The 22,631-nt window shown below is 50.4% G+C and overlaps 1 protein-coding gene across 1 annotated transcript; it reads left to right on the top strand.

Annotated features, from left to right (window-relative positions):
- The first annotated feature begins 204 nt into the window (after positions 1 to 204).
- Positions 205 to 21,887, top strand: TNFRSF12A (TNF receptor superfamily member 12A). Its single transcript, XM_089663663.1, has 5 exons — positions 205 to 1,165; positions 17,117 to 17,218; positions 18,400 to 18,537; positions 19,125 to 19,179; positions 21,437 to 21,887. Exons 1-4 carry the CDS (start codon positions 1,093 to 1,095, stop codon positions 19,175 to 19,177), a joined length of 366 nt encoding a protein of 121 aa, XP_089519789.1. The 5' UTR covers positions 205 to 1,092; the 3' UTR covers positions 19,178 to 19,179; positions 21,437 to 21,887.
- Positions 21,888 to 22,631: the final 744 nt, after the last annotated feature.

Below are 22,631 nucleotides of genomic sequence, written 5' to 3'. Positions count from 1 at the left end.
TTGGGTGTTTGAAGTGATCAGACCTGGTGCACAGTCCTCCCTCCCTCCTCTCCCAGTCCTGCAGCCTGTTCCTCCGTCTCCTCCTCCTCTGCTCTACCCCTAATCTTCGTCACAGTCTGGGGGTGGACAGAGGAAATGGGACAGACCTTCTGCTTATGGATTCAGGATACCAAGTCTGACTCATTCATTCCTGTACAGGGAGCTGGAGGCAGCAGGACAGAGGAGAAGAGGCAAAGGGAGAAGAGGGACTGAGAGGAGAGGTTCCAGAGGGAGGACACCAGTGGGGAAGAGAAGAGGAGAGAGAAGGAAGAGTTAGAGAAGTTGGTGAAGAAGGAGGCAATTCTCTCCAAAAAAGAGGGCAGTGGGGCAGAAAGAGAGAGGGAGGTCTGTGTGTGACTCACTCCTTCCTCCAGACAGCCCGAGACAGTTCACAGTGCCAGGAGAGAAAGGAGAGTGACTCATTCATTCCTTGTGAGAAAGAGAGGGAATGAGGAGAGACCGCCAGGGAAGAGCTGGCACCAAGCGCTGCTCACCTAGACCAACACGTGGCAAGTGAGCAAGAGACCACTAACTGCAGACTGGCACAGCGAAGAGACTGGCACAGCGAAGAGACCGGCACATTGAAGAGACTGGCACATCGGAGAGACTGGCACAGCAAAGAGACCGGCACAGCGAAGAGACTGGCACAGCGTAGAGACTGGCACAGCGAAGAGACTGGCACAGCGTAGAGACCGGCACAGCGAAGAGACTGGCACAGCGTAGAGACCGGCACAGCAAAGAGTCCGGCACAGCAAAGAGACCGGCACAGCGAACAAACTGGCACAGCGAACAGACGGGCACAGCGAAGAGACCGGCACAGCGGAGAGACGAGCACAGCAAAGAGACCGGCACATCGGAGAGACTGGCACAGCGAAGAGTCTGCCATAGCGAAGAGACTGGCATAGCGAAGAGACTGGCACAGCGAAGAGACTGGCACAGCGAAGAGACAGCCAGAGCGTAGGGGCATAGACTAGAGATTGGCAGGAACCTTGGGGTTCATTATTACCCATCAGACCCAGGCAGCCCGGTGCCACTCAGAGTGCTACAGCAAGGATGGAATCCTGGACCTTACTGAAGTCCCTTCTACTGCTGCTTCTGGTGGAGATCAGTAGACAAGAAGCCACAGGTAAGACATGGCAAGGCTTTCATTTCCGGGGACACTCCGCTGAGAAAGACTGTATTGAATGATGCATTAGTCTTTGGTGCAGAAGAGCTTACACTCTAATATCCGTACATAGTGCTGTACGGAGAACACTGAACCAGTCACCTCAGTCTCTGTGCCAAAGGAGCTTACACTCTAATGTCCCCTACCCCCCCCCACAGACTCACACTATTATTAGTATACATTTATATAGCTCTGACATATACCATAGTGCTGTACGGAGAACACTGAACCATTCACATCAGTCTCTGTGCCAAAGGAGCTTACACTCTAATGTCCCCTCCCCCACAGTCACATCAGTCTCTGTACAGAGGAGCTTACAGTCTAATGTCCCCTCTCCCACAGTCACATCAGTCTCTGTACCAGAGGAGCTTACACTCTAATGTCCCCTCCCCCACAGTCACATCAGTCTCTGTACCAGAGGAGCTTACACTCTAATGTCCCCTCCCCCACAGTCACATCAGTCTCTGTGCCAAAGGAGCTTACACTCTAATGTCCCCTCCCCCACAGTCACATCAGTCTCTGTACAGAGGAGCTTACACTCTAATGTCCCCTCTCCCACAGTCACATCGGTCTCTGTACAGAGGAGCTTACACTCTAATGTCCCCTCCCCCACAGTCACATCGGTCTCTGTACAGAGGAGCTTACACTCTAATGTCCCCTCCCCCACAGTCACATCGGTCTCTGTACAGAGGAGCTTACACTCTAATGTCCCCTCTCCCACAGTCCCATCAGTCTCTGTACCAGAGGAGCTTACACTCTAATGTCCCCTCCCCCCACAGTCACACACTATTATTATGATACATTTATATAGGTCTGACATATACCGCAGCGCTGTACAGAGAACACTGAGCCAGTCACATCAGTCTTTGTACCAGAGGAGCTTACGCTCTAATGCCCCTCCCCCCAGAGTCCCACGCTATTATTATTATACATTTATATAGCTCTGACATATACTGTAATGCTGTACAGAGAACACCAAACCATTGACATTAGTTTTTGCATCAGAGGAGCTTACACTCTAATGTCCCACCACATGTTCTAATGATTATTGATGGTTCTTTTCCTATCATCACTTAGTTAAAGCAACAACATATTCTGTAGTGTTGTACAAAGACCAGCAAAGCACACAGGGGTCACGTGTAATAATCAGAAAGCTGGTGAGAGGACCTTGCCCACAAGAGCTTGCAATCCAGAGAACATGTCACACCTTTAATGATACTTTGTAGCAGATTGAAGAATGGAAATGAAGTTGATACAAAGTTTCATGGGGAAGCTGATGAATATGACAGTCTAGAGAGGAATCTTTAGGATCCGGGACTGGTCTTTGAACTTTGAAGGAAAAGTTTATAGAAGAGTCCAGGAAAGTCTGGTAGCAAAGTTTGATTTGGCAGAGTCAGCAATAGACTAATAAAAAAAAACAAGGTAATGGCCTCGGGCATTCATTCCTGTATGTGTCACCAGGAAAAAGGAAAAGGAATATTGCACACAGGGAAAGTGCGAAGTGTTGCAACCCTGATGTCGTCACCGCAGAAGTGGGGGAGGGGGCGGGGGATGGGCGTTAGCGCAGGAGCACACTGAAGATTGGCAAATCGGCCATGTGCCGATAATTAATACAGCATGTAAAGGATTTCAGCCTGGGTTCACATACATGTGGTGTGGTACATCGCATGTGATTCGCACAGGAACCGCACCGCATGAGTGTACGAATCACATGTGATTTGTGTGCGGTGCGATCGGAACCGTACATTTTGTATGGCTCTAATCGCACCGCATCCGCACCAAAAACACGCCGGACCCTTTTCCTGGGTCTGCACTAGAATCAGATCGCACAAGTATTCACACCTATGCGATCCGATTCTGCACATTCATGCGATTTGTGGGCGGTGCGATCGGACCCATACATTCTGTATGACTAATCGCACCGCACCAAAAACACGCCGGACCCTTTTTTGGGTCCGCACTAGAATCAGATCGCATGGGTATTCGATTCTGCACATTCATGCAATTTTGGGGTGTTGTTAACTTAACATACTCACCCGCAGCGGTTCGCATGAACAGGGTGCGATACGGAATTCGCACAGAAAACGCTGCAAATTCCAGACCACATCAGTGTGAACCCAGACTTAAGGGATCCAATATGAGATCCTAAAAACACACAGATCTGAGGGCTGCTGGTGAGAATCAGACGTTGATGGGAACGTAGCTGAGCAATAATGGGCTCTGGGGTTGTTTTGGAAAATGACCAGCATGCTGAAAAATATCTGAGTTTCACCCATAAAAGTCACTGTCTATTGGCCAGAAATAGGAAAGTCTATTACTAATGCATTTTGGATGGAAAAATGATGAGCGAGTCCAGTAGGGGTGTCAACAATGGCCGAATTAAAGGGCCACCCCGCGCAGAATTGATATTTCTCTGTTGGGTGGGGACTGTTGAGCTTCTTTTTTCTTCTGCAGTTTCCAGTATTGAGATATCTGCACCAGTTCCCGACAATGAAGCGGGGTCTAAGGTCCTGAGGTCACACTTATGTTCCCAGCTCCGCCTACCTGTTGCAGCCAATAGAAAATGAATTTTTGATTTATATTACAACATCAACAGGAGGAGAAAGACTTTGGTCTTCCTCTGTTCTGGGGGGGGGGGGGGGGTAGTGGGGGGGGTCAGACAGTTGAAGAACACCAAGTCTCGGCATACATGCAGCTCCTTCTTTTCTGTAGCAACACGAGGTGAAATTGAAGGCTTGGTTGGTCGAATTTTGAAACCAATGGTGGCGCCATCGGGTTACAAAACGCACACAATTTCTGATTTTCTAAAGAAAATTCGATCAGAATTCCACCCGTGTATGGCCTGCATTAGTCTCGGCATACAAGCAGCTCCTTCACCAGTTAACGAGCATACCTAATGCTCAGCCCTCTCGTATGCCATGCCTCAGGTCCTAGTTTGGATGGAGCATGCTGGTACTTGTGGTTCCTCAGTCACTGGAATCAGTCTGTAGATGCAGTAAAGCATGCTTGTTATACTCACTGTGAAACCTAAGGGGTTAATATTCTGCATTTGTAAAAAGACTGTTTGATCCTGTCTTCTCTGATCCTCCCCATCTTCCAGTGCCCCCCTCTTATCTCCCGATAAGACATAACGTGTGGAGTCACTCTGCACATGCTCAGTTTGGTGTGCATTGCAAGAGAGGGTTTTTTGTTTCTTGGGAGAGTGAATGCGATCAGCACAGGGCCAATCAGCACTGTCCAGACAGAGGTCAGGGGTTCTGCATCCTCCTAGAGCAGAAAGAAAACTCCTCTTACAAGCTTTAACCAGTGCTCTGCTGGACACCTTAGTCACACTTTAAGGCACAGGTGTCAAACACAAGGCCCGCGGGCCGAATCCGGACCTCCAGGCCATTTCATGTAGCCCTTGCACCTCTCCTACAGGTACCCCCCTTGTCTCCGCCCCCATCTTGTCTCAGCAGTCGGCAGCAGAGAGGAAAATAGAACTCCTCTGCTAAATCCTGCACCTGTCAATGCAGCTGCAGCACCCCCTCATCTCCGCCTCCCCTGGTTTCAGCATTCAGCAGACTGGTAACTGACTCCACTCCTCCTCTGGTCCTCCTCCAGACCCTGCACTCTCTGCTTTCCAGCTCTGCCCCCAATGGGGGTGCACAGTGATGTTAGGGAGGGTGTGGGATTCTTGACATCTGATGTAATGGGGGGTGGGGGGGGGGGTGCTCTGGACATCTAGTCTTACAGATACAACCGGCCCTTGGAGGGCCACCATAATGCTGATACGGCCCTCAATGAAATGGAGTTTGACACCCCTGCTTTAAGGGTTCACACTATAGACACGCGTTCCGGATGCATTTTTGCATGTGTGTTTTTTATGCATTCCAGTTCATTTTTCCCCCTCTTTTTTTCTTCAATTTAAATGGGGACATGTGCATTCCAGTGCGATTTTGATGCGTTCCGGTGTGCTTTTGATGCATTTTTGATGCGCCTTTTTAAAAATTTTCCTGTTGCTAGGCAGATTTCAAACTTAAAACGCATCAAAACCGTGGCAAGAACACATCAAAAACACAATACTTGCTTTTCTGCAGCGTTTCCATTGAAGTCTATAGAACCAAAAACGCAACTTTTTGCGTTCAAAAAAATCCCTGACCTTTTCCAAAAAACCGCAGCGGGTGAAAATGCGGAGATGTGAACGCATCCCATAGGAAATCATGTTCAATGGACTGTACTGCGTTTCTGCAAAATGCTCAGGTGTGAACCTGGGAGTAAGTAGGATCATCTGCAGGGTATCCCCCCCCCCCCAGGATTGCTGTACGGAAGGGTTAGCCCCCATTTTGGCATCGGACACAGTTGAAGAACAGCAATTCCCCAGCATGCCTGCAGCTCCTTAACTAGTAAATGAGCCTATTACTCAGTGCATGCTGGGACTTGTGGTTCCTCCTCAATGTGCTCCCCTCCCCCCCATACTCCACAGGCCTACATCTTTAGTGCAGTAACACATCTTGGGGGTGATAATCTGCAGGATTTGCCCCACTCCCATTTTTTTTTTTATGAATGAACAAGTTCACATGCTTGTGGGAGGTCCCGCCCCCTGTTCATCTCTGATTGGCTGACTGAAGATGATGTCCTACACAAAGGAATGTTTCTTTTTATAGCGCCTTAAAGGCGCAGGCCCCACCCTCATGGACTTTCCTGGCCCGTCACCTGATATCGCGTCCTTTCGGCTGGTGACATTTTTGTGTCAGACACATGTATTATGACATTTTTTCAGGAATTTTTCCTGTTTCTTTGTGATGGTCTAAAATTAGATCTAGCTGTTCTTTTCTATTCAGGTCGGATGGGAGGATCTGATTGGCTGCTGAAAAAAAAAAAAAAAAAATTTTGTTCAGTTAATTTTTTACTAATATGGCTTTATACAGAGTCACCAGCTGAAAGCTGAAATCAGGCTATATACTTGGTCTCCCCGGACCCCGCATTCACTATATCTGCTCTCCCCGGACCCCGCATTCACTATATCCGCTCTCCCCGGACCCTGCATTCACTATATCCGCTCTCCCCGGACCCTGCATTCACTATATCCGCTCTCCCCGGACCCCGCATTCACTATATCCGCTCTCCCTGGACCCCGCATTCATTATATCTGGTCTCCCTGGACCCTGCATTCACTATATCCGCTCTCCCCGGACCCCGCATTCACTATATCTGGTCTCCCCGGAACCCGCATTCACTGTATCTGGTCTCCCTGGACCCCGCATTCACTATATCCTCTCTCCCCGGACCCTGCATTCACTATATCCGCTCTCCCTGGACCCCGCATTCACTATATCTGGTCTCCCCGGACCCCGCATTCAATATATCTGGTCTCCCCGGACCCTGCCTTCACTATATCCGCTCTCCCTTGACCCCGCATTCACTATATCTGCTCTCCCCGGACCCTGCATTCACTATATCCGCTCTCCCCGGACCCTGCATTCACTATATCCGCTCTCCCCGGACCCCGCATTCACTATATCCGCTCTCCCCGGACCCTGCATTCACTATATCCGCTCTCCCTTGAACCCGCATTCACTATATCTGGTCTCCCTGGACCCTGCATTCACTATATCTGGTCTCCCCGGACCCTGCATTCACTCTATCCGCTCTCCCCAGACCTTGCATTCAATATATCCGCTCTCCCCGGACCCCACATTCACTATATCCTCTCTCCCCGGACCCTGCATTCACTATATCCGCTCTCCCCGGACCCCGCATTAACTATATCCGCTCTCCCCAGACCCCGCATTCACTATATCCTCTCTCCCCGGACCCTGCATTCACTCTATCCGCTCTCCCCAGACCTTGCATTCAATATATCCGCTCTCCCCGGACCCCACATTCACTATATCCTCTCTCCCCGGACCCCGCATTCACTATATCCGCTCTCCCCGGACCCCGCATTCACTATATCCGCTCTCCCCGGACCCCGCATTAACTATATCCGCTCTCCCCGGACCCCGCATTCACTATATCCGTTCTCCCCGGACCCCGCATTCACTATATCCACTCTCCACAGACCCCGCATTCACTATTTCCGCTCTCCCCGGACCCTGCATTCACTATATCCGCTCTCCCCGGACCCCGCATTCAATATATCCGCTCTCCCCGGACCCTGCATTCACTATATCCTCTCTCCCCGGACCCTGCATTCACTATATCCGCTCTCCCCGGACCCCGCATTCACTATATCCGCTCTCCCCGGACCCCGCATTCACTGTATCCGCTCTCCCCGGACCCTGCATTCACTATATCCGCTCTCCCCGGACCCCGCATTCACTATATCCACTCTCCCTGGACCCCGCATTCACTATATCCTCTCTCCCCGGACCCCGCATTCATTATATCTGGTCTCCCCGGACCCTGCATTCACTATATCCGGTCTCCACAGACCCTGCATTCACTATTTCCGCTCTCCCCGGACCCTGCATTCACTATATCCGCTCTCCCCAGACCCCGCATTCACTATATCCGCCCTCCCCGGACCCCGCATTCACTATATCCGGTCTCCCCGGACCCCGCATTCACTATATCCGCTCTCCCCGGACCCTGCATTCACTATATCCGCTCTCCCCGGACCCCGCATTCACTATATCTGGTCTCCTTGGACCCCGCATTCACTATATCTGGTCTCCCATATTTTAGTAAATATAAACTGCTAAATACCTTTTCTCATCAGCAGTATATAGCAATCTTGTGACTTCTATCAGTGTCCAGCAGAGCACTGGATAAAGCTTGTAGAAGTTTTCATTCTGCTCTAGGAGGATGCAGAACCCCTGACCTCTGATTGGCCCTGTGCTGATCATATGCACTCTCCCAAGAAAAAAAAAAAACCTCTCCACATGATATGTCTTATCAGAAGATGAGAGGGGGACACTGGAAGAAGGGGAAGATCAGAGAAGACAGGATCAAACAGCATTTTTACACAATGCAGACGATTAACCCTTTAGGTTCCCCAGTGAGTATAACAAGCATGCTTCCCTGCATCTACAGACTGATTGTACTGTTGGGGGTTTAGTAACACTTTAAACTATCATTCTAGATTTGTTTTACCAGGACGGTATTGCTTGACGTGTCAGTAGAGGCGGCATTCAGACATTACTATATCATGTATGTAGGAGGGTACACATAGATCGGTGAACAGGCGCCTTTTACTGATTTGACGTTTATTCTGCTTATATTATGCCTTGTCCCCCCCCCTCCTCCCATCAGCATTTTTAAATCAAATCTTTCCATTTTTATGTCATATTTTATTTTAAACCCAGCGACATCATTACCGGCTCTCTGTGATCCTTTAGGCATCGCAGGCAGATCATGGCTGGTGGGAGGGGCCGGCAGGGTGCTTTACATAGGAAACATCACAGCACCCTGCCTTAGTACCTTCCTCAGGAGTCCTCAGTCGGCAGTGGGCTGGCTTTTGGGAGGAGTTATGCAAATATAAAAATTAAGGGATGGAAGGATGTCAGTCTGGAGGAGTGGGTGTTCCTAGGCAGGCTGTATTTACATAAGTAACGCCCACAAGAGAGGCTGAGCCTTTATGATTGAAAGACTTGAAGTACAATGAATGAAAGGGGCGGGGCCAGAGACAGTCAGGCTGGGGAGGAAAGTGTAAGATGATGCTGGACGTCCCCCAGCCAGGAAATGAGGCGGAGCTCTATATGACTGGCTGCAGCTTCTAATGCACATTGTGAGAAGCTCCCAGTGTGCGGTGAGATCAGAGAAGTGAGGAGAGGAGCCGGTACAACTAGAGGTCAGGTACTTCACCATGAATGTAAAGTGAATACATCCCGCGTTGGATTGCTCAAGATTGGCTGATTCTCGGTGGAAGATTCTCCGGTGAATGTTTTGTTGGCGGCTACGTGGCTCCCTGGCGTTATCCGCCTTCTACTAAATGTAAAACATTTGTCCTGGACCGCCTCCGCATCCGTCTGTCTCGTGTGTGTGTGTGCGTGTGTGTGTGTGCGTATGTGCGTGTGTGTGTGCGTGTGTGCGTGTGTGTGTGCGTGTGTGTGTGTATGTGTGTGACCGCCTCTTATATAAAACACGTGTGCCGATGTGCGATAGATTGGTATAGGACATTATCGGGGTGCAGAGACATCATAACGTTCGTATTGTGGTGCAGAGACATCATAACGTTCGTATCGGGGTGCAGAGACATCATAACATTTGTATCGGGGTGCAGAGACATCATAACATTTGTATCGGGGTGCTGAGACATCATAACGTTCGTATTGTGGTGCAGAGACATCATAACGTTCGTATCGGGGTGCAGAGACATCATAACGTTTGTATCGGGGTGCTGAGACATCATAACGTTCGTATCGGGGTGCAGAGACATCATAACGTTCGTATCGGGGTGCAGAGACATCATAACGTTCGTATCGGGGTGCAGAGACATCATAATGTTCGTATCGGGGTGCAGAGACATCATAACGTTCGTATCGGGGTGCAGAGACATCATAATATAGGGGTGCAGAGACATCATAACATTTGTATCGGGGTGCAGAGACATCATAACATTTGTATCGGGGTGCTGAGACATCATAACGTTCGTATTGTGGTGCAGAGACATCATAACGTTCGTATCGGGGTGCAGAGACATCATAACGTTTGTATCGGGGTGCTGAGACATCATAACGTTCGTATCGGGGTGCAGAGACATCATAACATTCGTATCGGGGTGCAGAGACATCATAACGTTCGTATCGGGGTGCAGAGACATCATAATGTTCGTATCGGGGTGCAGAGACATCATAACGTTCGTATCGGGGTGCAGAGACATCATAACATTTGTATCGGGGTGCAGAGACATCATAACATTTGTATCGGGGTGCGGAGACATCATAACGTTCGTATCGGGATGCAGAGACATCATAATATAGGGGTGCAGAGACATCATAACGTTTGTATCGTGGTGCAGAGACATCATAACGTTCGTATCGGGGTGCAGAGACATCATAACGTTCGTATCGGGGTGCAGAGACATCATAACGTTCGTATCGGGACGCAGAGCCCACAGATTGGGCGCTTGCAGTTTATCAGGTTTCTATTGCTGTGTCCACCTTGTAAAGGTTTCCTTTTACTTCCTGTCCTGGTGACCACATTACCAGGACAGGAAGTGATGTAAATGCAAAAGGTTCCAGTTGTCTCCAGAAGGAGAAATCTCTCAATTGGGACACCAGAGGCGGGATTCCCCCTCACTTTGGGGAAACACAAGAGGAAGTGAGGGGAATTCTCCCCAAGGGGGCCACAGGCAGCAGTAAAAACCTGACAAATCCTCCAACCCTTCCACACTCCATCCAAAACCCAAAAAAAAGTTTTTGCCGGAGTTCTACTTTAAGAATCTATGAATGTCCTTGGACGCGGCACACGCTGCTCAATGTCGCCATTCACTGAACTGTTGTCTGTAAATGTGGCCAAGTTTTGGCGATTTTCTTCGCTATCTTGGCACACCGTCTCTGCGCGTCGCACACCGGCGCCATCTACTGAGCACGGCGCTACTTGCAGTATCTCCTTTGTACTTCTCCTGCCCCCCTGCCCGTGTCTGTGTCCCAGTATAGCTGCTGACCTCACCAGCTGGGTATGGAACCTGCATGAGTCAGCCAGGAGGGGGGGGGGGGAGGGAGGGAGCAGAGGAGAAGGGAGTCCTCAGTCTTCAACTCCCTCCCCCCCCCCCCATAGACTGTCACTGCACCCCCTCCCGGCTCACTCCCCACTATGAGTCACTTGACCAGTGATTCCTCTCCCTGGTATGTGAATGTGTGGGAGCCGGGAGACATGTACACTGGGAGACCAGCAGAGACCTCTGGGGGGGGGGAGAGAGAATGAGACAGAGGGAGAAGGAGAGAGAGGGAGAGAGAAAGGAGAGAGAATGAGACAGAGGAAGGAGGAGAGAGAGGGAGAGACAGAGGGAGAAGGAGAGAGAGGGAGAGACAGAGGGAGAAGGAGAGAGAGAGAGAGAGGAGAGAGAATGAGACAGAGGAAGGAAGAGAGAGAGAGACAGAGGGAGAGAGAGAGATAGAGAGAGAGAAGGGGGGTGGAAAAGGAGAGAGAGAGAGAATGAGACAGAGGGAGAAGGAGAGAGAGAATGAGACAGAGGGGGGAGAGAGAGGGAGAGAAGGAGAGAGAGAGAGAGAGGGGTGAGACAGAGGGAGAAGGAGAGGAGAGAGGGAATGAGACAGAGGGGGAAGGAGAGAGAATGAGACAGAGAGAAAAGGAGAGAGAATGAGACAGATGGTGAAGGAGAGAGAGAATGAGACAGAGGGAGGAGAGAGAGAATGAGACAGAGGGAGGAGAGATGGGGAGAGAGAGAGAAGGGGGGGGGGGAGAAGGAGAGGAGAGAGGGAATGAGGCAGAGGGAGAAGGAGAGAGAATGAGACAGAGGGAGGAGAGGGGAGAGGGAATGAGACAGAGGGAGGAGAGGAGAGAGAGAATGAGACAGAGGGAGAAGGAGAGAGAATGAGGGAGAAGGAGAGGAGAGGAGAGAGAGAATGAGACAGAAGGAGAGAGAGAGAGAAGGAGAGGGAGAGAGAGAGAATGAGACAGAGGGAGAAGGAGAGGACAGAGGGAGGAGAGAGAGAGAGGGAGAAGGAGAGGAGAGAGAGAATGAGACAGATCAAGATAGAGTGAGAGACAGAATGAGAGGAGAGGAGATGGAAGGGGATGGAGAGAAGGAGGAACGATATAGAGAGAAAAAGGAAAAAAGAAAAGCTTGCAGGCCCCAGTTCCATCCTGTAGAGGTGCGCCCGTCTCGCCCCAAGGTGACACTTACAGTGAAGTTGGATGATTTCACAATCGATTGACCTGAGGATTTTGTTGTGATTTGCAAGACATCTGACAGCGAGATCTCTGCAAATCGCAGCAGACGTAGTGGATGAGCTACTTTGGAAATCTTTGCGGCTCCCACCAAGTCAGAACCGCACTGATATGGCCTCTCTAACAGCGGACAATAGGGTGCGACTTGGCATGTGATTTGCAAGTCGCATGGCATCAAATTGCATGCCAAGTCGCAGCGATGTGACGGGGTGTGACAGAACTGAATGCCCATAGACAACACAGATGAGAACTGCAACTGATTTTTTTTTAATTTGCACTAAAAGTTTTTCAGAACAAACTTTTGAAAGATCGATTCCATAAATCTTCTTCAGAGATCTGATATAATTTCTGGTCCAAGCAGAAATCTACTCCCTTCCATTGATCCAGAGATCCACTCTCTTCTTCCTGTGCTAACAGAGATCCACCTTCTGGTCAAAGCAGAGATCACCTTCAATCTTCTGTTGCAGCCTGAGATCCACTCCCAAGCAAAGATCCACGCCTTTCTATTGGTCCAAGCAGAGACCTCTCTCTTTTCCAGTCCTGTCAGAGATCCACCTAGTTCTGGTAAAGCAAAGAGGTCTTCTTTCATTCCAAAGAGAAATCCATTCCTTTCATCCGGTTCAAGCACTGATCCATTTCTTCCAGTCCAGAAATCCTCCTTCTTCTGGTTCAAGCAGAGATCACCTTCCAAGCAAAGAATCCTCCCCCTCTTCTGGTCCAAGCGCAGGTCCTGTTCCTTCTTTCTTTCCAGGCAGATTTCCACTCACTTCTTCTGGTCAAAGGAGAGATGCACTTCATTCTTCCAATCCAAACAAAGTTTCACTACCTTCTTCCAGTCCAAGCAGAGTTCCAGTCCATTCATCTAGTCCAAGCAACGACTACCTTCCTTCTCCCATTCCAAGAAAAGATCCACTACCTTCTTCTGGTCCAAGTAAAGAAGCACTCCCTTGTTTCAATCCTATCGTAGATCCACCTCTTTCTTCTGGTTGAATCTGAGTTTGAATTCTTCTATTCCAGGCAGAGATCCACCCTCATCCTCTGGTCCAAGCACAGGTCCTCATCCTCTGGTCCAAGCACAGGTCCTCATCCTCTGGTCCAAGCACAGGTCCTCATCCTCTGGTCCAAGCACAGGTCCTCATCCTCTGGTCCAAGCACAGGTCCTCATCCTCTGGTCCAAGCACAGGTCCTCATCCTCTGGTCCAAGCACAGGTCTTCATCCTCTGGTCCAAGCACAGGCCCTCATCCTCTGGTCTAAGCACAGGTCCTCATCCTCTGGTCCAAGCACAGGCCCTCATCCTCTGGTCCAAGCACAGGCCCTCATCCTCTGGTCCAAGCACAGGCCCTCATCCTCTGGTCCAAGCACAGGTCCTCATCCTCTGGTCCAAGCACAGGTCCTCATCCTCAGGTCCAAGCACAGGTCCTCATCCTCTGGTCCAAGCACAGGCCCTCATCCTCTGGTCCAAGCACAGGTCCTCATCCTCTGGTCCAAGCACAGGTCCTCATCCTCTGGTCCAAGCACAGGTCCTCATCCTCTGGTCCAAGCACAGGTCCTCATCCTCTGGTCCAAGCACAGGTCCTCATCCTCTGGTCCAAGCACAGGTCTTCATCCTCTGGTCCAAGCACAGGCCCTCATCCTCTGGTCTAAGCACAGGTCCTCATCCTCTGGTCCAAGCACAGGCCCTCATCCTCTGGTCCAAGCACAGGTCCTCATCCTCAGGTCCAAGCACAGGTCCTCATCCTCTGGTCCAAGCACAGGTCCTCATCCTGTGGTCGAAGCACAGGTCCTCATCCTGTGGTCCAAGCACAGGTCCTCATTCTCTGGTCCAAGCACAGGTCCTCATCCTGTGGTCCAAGCACAGGTCCTCATCCTCTGGTCCAAGCACAGGTCCTCCTTCTTCTGGTCCAAGCCGAGATCACCTTCCTACTGCCATTGCAAAAACAGATCCCTTCCCTTCCTCTGGCCCAAGAAGAGACCTATGTCTGATCTAGAGATTCAATTTCTTTTTCCATTCCAAGCAGAGTTTTCATTCTTTCACCCGCTGTGCCCATGATAAGGGGTTCCCACCATCCATGTGCTGAGTTCCCGGGTCTGTACATCCACTGTGCCCATTATGAGGGGTTCCCACCGTCCCTGTGCTGAGTTCACAGGTCTGTACACCCGCTGTGCCCATTATGAGGGGTTCCCACCGTCCCTGTGCTGAGTTCACAGGTCTGTACATCCACTGTGCCCATTATGAGGGGTTCCCACCATCCCTGTGCTGAGTTCCCGGGTCTGTACACCCGCTGTGCCCATTATGAGGGGTTCCCACCATCCCTGTGCTGAGTTCACAGGTCTGTACATCCACTGTGCCCATTATGAGGGGTTCCCACCATCCCTGTGCTGAATTCTTGGTTCTCTACACGCGCTGTGCCCATTATGAGGGGTTTCCACTATCCCTGTGCCGAGTTCCCAGGTCTGTACACCCACTGTGCCCATTATGAGGGGTTCCCACCATTCCTGTGATGAGTTCTCGGTTCTCTACACCCGCTGTGCCCATTATGAGGGGTTCCCACCATCCCTGTGCTGAGTTCCCAGGTCTGTACACCTGCTGTGCCCATTATGAGGGGTTCCCACCATCCCTGTGCTGAGTTCTCGGTTCTCTACACCCACTGTGCCCATTATGAGGGGTTCCCACTATTTCTGTGCTGAGTTCACAGGTCTGTACACCCACTGTGCCCATTATGAGGGGTTCCCACCATCCCTGTGCTGAGTTCTCGGTTCTCTACACCCGCTGTGCCCATTATGAGGGGTTCCCGCCATCCATGTGCTGAGTTCCCAGGTCTGTACACCTGCTGTGCCCATTATGGGGGGTTCCCACCATCCCTGTGCTGAGTTCCCAGGTCTGTACACCCACTGTGCCCATTATGAGGGGTTCCCACCATCCCTGTGCTGAGTTCTCGGTTCTCTACACCCGCTGTGCCCATTATGAGGGGTTCCCGCCATCCATGTGCTGAGTTCCCAGGTCTGTACACCTGCTGTGCCCATTATGGGGGGTTCCCACCATCCCTGTGCTGAGTTCCCAGGTCTGTACACCCGCTGTGCCCATTATGAGGGGTTCCCACCATCTCTGTGCTAAGTTCCCGGGTCTGTACACCCGCTGTGCCCATTATGAGGGGTTCCCACCATCCCTGCCACTGTTGCCTTCAAGATGTCTATTACTGATTTATCACTTTTCTGTCCTGGGTCAGCGGAGATCTCACAAATAGACTGATCATGTGACACTTCTTGGAAGGTGCGGGCCGTTTACACTGTAGAATGTGATCACATGACATATGAGATAACCTCGGACAGTGCTGACCCAGCACCACATGTGCACATAGGAGGTCTGACCCGACCCGGCTATAAATAGACCCCGGATGAGGTTCCACATCTCTCTGACCGGGGGGTGACATCACTAACCCAGAGCGTTCGGTGACACCACCAGATAAACAAACACATGTGTCACCGATTATATATACACAGCGTACGGCGACACGCAGCTGCAGATTCTGCGATAAAGAACTCCACTGCGAAGTGCCTGCACCCGAACCTCATATCTGCAGTGACACCACTGAGGTCACTACATACACGCTACATACACGCTACATACATGCTACATACACGCTACATACACGCATCCATCCAAACCGGCAAAAATAAATCGATTACAAAACCGCATCCAACCAATGACTGGGCCGCCCTAACATGACACATGGAAGTCACGCATGTCAACGTACTCTGTGTTGAGGCGATGGTCAGAGACTACAGACATACTACAGGAGACGGTCAGAGACTGCAGACGTAGTACAGGAGATGACCAGAGACTGCGGACACAGTACAGGAGATGGTCAGAGACTGCGGACGTATTACAGGAGATGGTCAGAGACTGCAGACACATTACAGGCAGGGCGGACTGACCGTTTGGAAACTCGGGCACTGCCCGAGGGCCCAGGGTCAGTAGAGGGCCCCATGCGATGCCCCTGGTACCTTTTTCATAGGCTCTTTTAAATTTTGGGCAAGGACACAGGGTCCCCGTGATCCCCTATTGCCCAGGGGCCCCATGAGTTGTCAGTCCGCCCCTGATTACAGGAGATGGTCAGAGACTGCAGACATGATACAAGAAATAGTCAGAGACTGCAGACATTGTACAGGAGACGATCAGAGACTGCGGACATAGTACAGGAGATGGTCAGAGACTGCGGACACAGTACAGGAGATGGTCAGAGACTGCAGACACAGTACAGGAGACGATCAGAGACTGCGGACATAGTACAGGAGATGGTCAGAGACTGCGGACATACTACAGGAGATGGTCAGAGACTGCGGACATAGTACAGGAGATGGTCAGAGACTGCAGACACAGTACAGGAGATGGTCAGAGACTGCGCACATAGTACAGGAGATGACCAGAGACTGCGGACATAGTACGGGGGATGACCAGAGACTGCGGACATAGTACAGGAGATGGTCAGAGACTGCGGACACAGTACAGGAGATGACCAGAGACTGCGGACACAGTACAAGAGATGACCAGAGACTGCAGACATAGTACAGGACACGGTCAGAGACTACGGACAGTACAGGAGATGGTCAGACACAGCAGTCCTGATCATCACTGTCTGACCGGGACAGCACAGTCCGATGGACTCCCAGCACGGAACAGCGATTTACAGATTTGACAGCCCGGAATAAATCTTCCCTTCCTCCTGCCACATGGATCCGTCCGGCTGGTGGGGATTGGTGAAGATTACATTGTATACAATTGTAGCCATTTACTATAACAATGTTACTATTTGTATTATTCTATTATTTTTGTGGTTTTTAGACTTTTCATTATCGCAGTTCCCTGAGGAAGCACCGTGTCACCTGTCACATGACGGGGGGGGGGGGGGTCACCAGGAAATCTTGTGATATCTCTATCATGTGACACCCCCCTGGGATTTCTCACTCCCTTCCATAGCAGAGGGCTGACCACACCGGTCGCCGCTTGTAAGCGATGGCGGCAGAGCCAAGCCATGAAGACTTTCACCATTAATGGTTTCCTTTCTTCGCAGCTCCGGTGTGTGAGAAGGGCTTCCGGTGGAGCAATGATCTGGAGAGGTGCAAAGACTGCCGGCTGTGCGAGATTTCCAGCAAGGACGACTTCTGCCAGACATGTAAGAGACTGCACATGGGGGGGGGCGGACACTATGATGGCCTACAACAGTGGTGGTCAACTTTCTTCATATGGGGGGCCTCAAGAGCAGTTCCCGACCTCACCACCAAGGGGCTGCACAGAACATTCAGGGAATATTCAGTCTCAGAGACAGCAGACAGGGTATCATCAAATACCATAGGCATGATACCAGAGATGGTCAGAGACTGCAGACATAGTACAGGAGATGACCAGAGACTGCAGACATAGTACAGGAGATGACCAGAGACTGAAGACATGATATAGGAGATGGTCAGAGACTGCAGACATGATATAGGAGATGGTCAGAGACTGCAGACACGGTACAGGAGATGACCAGAGACTGTGGACACAGTACAGGAGATGACCAGAGACTGCGGACACAGTACAGGAGATGACCAGAGACTGCAGACACAGTACAGGAGATGACCAGAGACTGCGGACACAGTACAGGAGATGACCAGAGACTGCGGACACAGTACAGGAGATGACCAGAGACTGCGGACACAGTACAGGAGATGACCAGAGACTGCAGACACAGTACAGGAGATGACCAGAGACTGCGGACACAGTACAGGAGATGACCAGAGACTGCGGACACAGTACAGGAGACGACGAGAGACTGCAGACATACTACAGGAGATGGTCAGAGACCCCCTGATCATGTGACCAGTGTGATTGGATGATCAGGAGGAGGTCCTGCTGGCTCCCGATCATTCCTAGAGCCCAGGGGCTGTCTATGACATCTCGGTCATTGTGCTGAGAGCGGGCAGTGAGTACATTCCCAGCACAGAAACCTTGGCTGTCTGTGGACACGTATGTGTGGCGTGTGGACATTGAAGCCCCACCCTCTGTGCTGCTGTACATATGTGTGACATTGGCAGCAAGAGGTAAAAATGGCAATGTTAAATCACTCCTCTGCCCCCCCCCCCTCCTCTGGCCACCTTGTGAGCTGACGCTTTCCCATGTGTCCGCTCTACTTGGTCATGTGACATCACTGGAGGAGGCGGAGCTGTGACACGTAGATGGACAATAGAGGGCTCAGGTAACCGCGGTGTCAGTCTCTGGTTGTTGTAATGAACGGCGAGTGTTTGGGATCAAAGAGTGTCGCAGAGTCGCCGTTCACACAAAGTTCTGACGCTGTTTTGTCTCGTTCTCCTGCAGGCGATTCTCAGGATAAACAAGCGGATTTTCCGTTGCTGTGGGTCATCGTTAGCGTCGCCGTCGCAGCTTTCCTGTTCACCTTCGTCATCACCCTCACCGTGTACCTGATCCACTGCCGCAGGAAAAACAAGTTCACCAGTGAGTGCCCAAAGCACCTCCCTCCCCGCATACCTCCCACCCCTCCGACTGGCAGATTTGTATCGCTGCCTATGTCTAAACCAGGAAGATTTGCCCGGTCTATCGGCCCTGGTCACCAAAAAAAAAAATCAGTTGTCAACAGAACAGGAAGTGGGGGAAAATCTTCCAACGGGGACACCATTTTCAAAAACATTTTCCCTTTGAAAAGATTTATTTTCACTTCCTGTTGCATCTCCAGGCAGGGCAGCTGTTAGAATCCACGGGGCCCCATACAGCCAACCTGACAGCCCCCCATCCACTCCAAAAAAACACAGCTTGCTATGCTTCATTTATGAATGAACACAGTGAGCGATTGGTACTGATCACACGTTGTGTTCATTCAGGAAAGGAAGGGGTTGGTAAATGTGACATATTTACCGGACCCTTCCCCCACTCTCCATCCTGAAGGATCCTATTGTGTGTGGGAAGCCTCTGTTGGAAAGGAGAGGAGGGAAGCCGGCAGCACTGCGGGGGTGGGGGCACACAGGGGGGCCTGGGTGTGAAGGAGACTTCTCTGTATAACCTCTGTTGTCCTATTCTCTCTGCAGCCCCCATAGAGGAGACCGGCGCGCACTCCGCTGAGGAACTGCTCATACACTGAAGGTGAGATACTCTGCTATGACTGCTGTACGCATTAGCAGTTATACACCAGTGCAAAGCTCTGCAGACGTGTATTAGCCAATAGACCATAGTGCAATGCTCTGCAGGCTTACATTAGCCAATAGACTATAGTGCAATGATATGTATTCTTGCATTAGCCAATAGACCATAATGCAATGCTCTGCAGGTTTATATTAGCTAATAAACCATAGTGCAATGCTCTGCAGTCTTTTATCAGTCAGTAGACCATAGTGCAATGCTCTGCAGGCTCGTATTAGCCAATAGATCATAGTGCAATGCTCTGCAGGCTCGTATTAGCCAATAGATCATAGTGCAATGCTCTGCAGGCTCGTATTAGCCAATAGATCATAGTGCAATGCTCTGCAGTCTTGTACCAGTCAGTAGACCATAGTGCAATGCTCTGCAGGCTTGTATTAGCCAATAGATCATAGTGCAATGCTCTGCAGTCTTGTATTAGCCAATAGATCATAGTGAAATGCTCTGCAGGCTTGTATTAGCCAATAGATCATAGTGCAATGCTCTGCAGTCTTGCAGTCAGTAGACCATAGTGCAATGCTCTGCAGGCTTGTATTAGCCAATAGATCATAGTGCAATGCTCTGCAGGCTCGTATTAGCCAATAGATCATAGTGCAATGCTCTGCAGTCTTGTACCAGTCAGTAGACCATAGTGCAATGCTCTGCAGGCTCGTATTAGCCAATAGATCATAGTGCAATGCTCTGCAGTCTTGTATTAGCCAATAGATCATAGTGAAATGCTCTGCAGTCTTGTATTAGCCAATAGATCATAGTGCAATGCTCTGCAGTCTTGTATTAGCCAATAGATCATAGTGAAATGCTCTGCAGGCTTGTATTAGACATTAAATGCCATAGTGCAATACTCCGCAGACTGGTTTTGGCAGTTAGACATCAGTGCAATGCTCTGCAGGCTTGTATTGGAGGTCTCAGACCTCATTGCCCTGGTCTTGGTACATTGCTCTGCAGTGGGTGGCCTCAGGGTAGAAGACAGATATTGAGCATTGCTGTGGAATATACATTGAGGGGCTATTATTCCTATACCTCCTGCAGATTGGTGATTATGGGGGGGATACAATACATTTGGGGGATCACAAAGGATCTCTTACAGCAAAAATATTATCATTCTTTATAAGGGTTAATTCTTCTGAATGAAGAGCAGGCTTGGGGCAGAGATGACAACTGACCCGGATTCTGCCGGCACCGTCCCGTATCTTTACTGTCTGTCCTGCTGATGATGTGTCCCGGGCTATGTCCTGGAATCACAGCATCAACCTGTGCAGTGGGATTGGGGCTGCAAGTGGGGAGTCCCTGCATATTTACAGGGGGAACTGAATGGGGCCAATCAGTAAAGTCGGTGAGATGGGCTGTCCCTGGATATTTAGAGGGTGGTCTGAATGGGGCCAATCAGTAAAGTAGGCGGGATGGGCTGTCCCCGAATATTTAGAGGCAGGAATTGGGTGGGACCAACCAGTAAAGTGGGTGAGATGGCCCATCCCTACATATTTAAAGGCAGGCTCTGGGCAAGACCAACCAATACAATGAACATGATGGGCGGTCCTTGCATATGTAGAGGCAGGGTCTGGGTGGGGCCAACCAGTAAGGTGAGTGAGATGGGTGGTCCCTGCATATGTAGAGGCAGGATCTGGGCGGGGTCAACCAGTAAAGAGGGCACAATGGGTATTCCTTACATATTTAGAGGCAGGGTCTGGGTGGGGCCAAGCAGCAAAGTGGGTAAAAATGGGTGGATCCTGCATTTTTAGAGGCAGTATCTAGGTGGGGCCAACCAGTAAGGTGGGTGAGATGGGCAGTCCCTGTATATTTATGGGCAGGGCCTGGGTGGGGCCCACCAGTAAAGAGGGCACAATGGGTATTCCCTACATATTTAGAGGCAGTGTCTGGGTGGGGCCAAGCAGCAAAGTGGGTGAGATGGGCAGTCCCTGTATATTTAGAGGCAGGGTCTGGGTGGGGCCAGCCAGTAAAGTGGGTGGGATTAGTGGTACCTGCATATTTAGAGGCAGGGCCTGGGTGGGGCCAACCAGTAAAGTGGATGGGATAGGTGGTTCCTGCATATTTAGAGGCAGGGTCTAGGTGGGGCCAACCAGTAAAGTGGGTGGGATGGGCGGTTCCTCCATATTTAGAGGTGGGGTCTAGTTGGAATCACAGGTGAGATACTCTGCAGATTTCTCATTGTCACTCCCACTAACCGAGTCTTTCTCCTCTGCAGGTGGCCATTATGGGAACATCCAATCACCGGACAAGAAGGAAGCTGCTACCCAATCACTGTGTGTATATATATATGTATAGAAGGTGTATATATATCTATATATGTATATATATATATAAGATGCTGCGCGGGCGCAGAACGTGGACTTTTTCTGTTTCTCTTTATGGGGGTCGGGACGCATTGCAGAGCATCGCGCTCCCCTCTCCTCTGGCCAGCAAGGGGTTAACGACGCTTCCTGCGCCCACCGAGGAATATTCATCCCATATTGTCCAAAAAAAGAAAAAGGTTCTCTTCCCGTTCATCAGAATCGGAGATCACTTTCCACCAACGCACCCGCTGACATTCCTTCAAGACCGCCGCTAGGAAGGACGCCCCCTCCCCCCCCCCCCCCCCCGTTCCTTTGTAGAGCCCCAATGGGCCTTAAAATAAAATCGTGTTTTCTTTTTATAAACCCGTTTCTGTTGATTTATTTCTATGAAAACTGAACTCCGCGGTCAGAAGATCCGAATACAAGGAGTGCGTTTGCTGTTACTTGGTGGGTCTGTGTATAAAAAATTTGCACGAGCGCCACGAATGAGCACCATGAATGAGCGCCACAAATGAGAGCCACGAATGAGCACCACGAATGAGAGCCACGAATGAGCACCATGAATGAGCGCCACAAATGAGAGCCACGAATGAGTGCCACGAATGAGAACCACGAATGAGCATCACGAATGAGCACCACGAATGAGAGCCATGAATGAGAGCCACGAATGAGAGCCATGAATGAGCGCCACAAATGAGAGCCATGAATTAGCGCCACGAATGAGCTCCACGAATGAGCACCATGAATGAGCGCCACAAATGAGCTCCACGAATGAGCACCATGAATGAGCGCCACAATAGAGAGCCATAGGTTCTGTCATAGGATTATTAGTGATGAGCCGAACACCCCCCCTGTTCTGTTCGAACATCCGAACCTACAGAACATTCGACCGCGTACTTAGAACAGGGACAATTTGCTGAGCGGTATCTTCCTGCATCTGAGTAGGCGGAGCGATCCCACTCGGTGACTACAATCCGGCCTGAGTTCCATGATGAGGGCATTTCAGTAGTCACACATCCATTCATGTCTCAGGTGTCAGTGGGGTTCCTGGTGTCAGCTGAATGTCAAAAGAATTTCCGGCATTGATTGACAATTCAATTTTTTTTT

This window comes from Staurois parvus, unplaced genomic scaffold, assembly GCF_062004578.1.
Source record: "Staurois parvus isolate SC_StPar_1 unplaced genomic scaffold, SC_StPar_1.0 ptg001741l, whole genome shotgun sequence".
NCBI classification, from domain to species: domain Eukaryota; kingdom Metazoa; phylum Chordata; class Amphibia; order Anura; family Ranidae; genus Staurois; species Staurois parvus.
The sequence above is the reverse complement of the archived record's forward strand: the minus strand, read 5'-3'. Positions and strand labels throughout refer to the sequence as shown.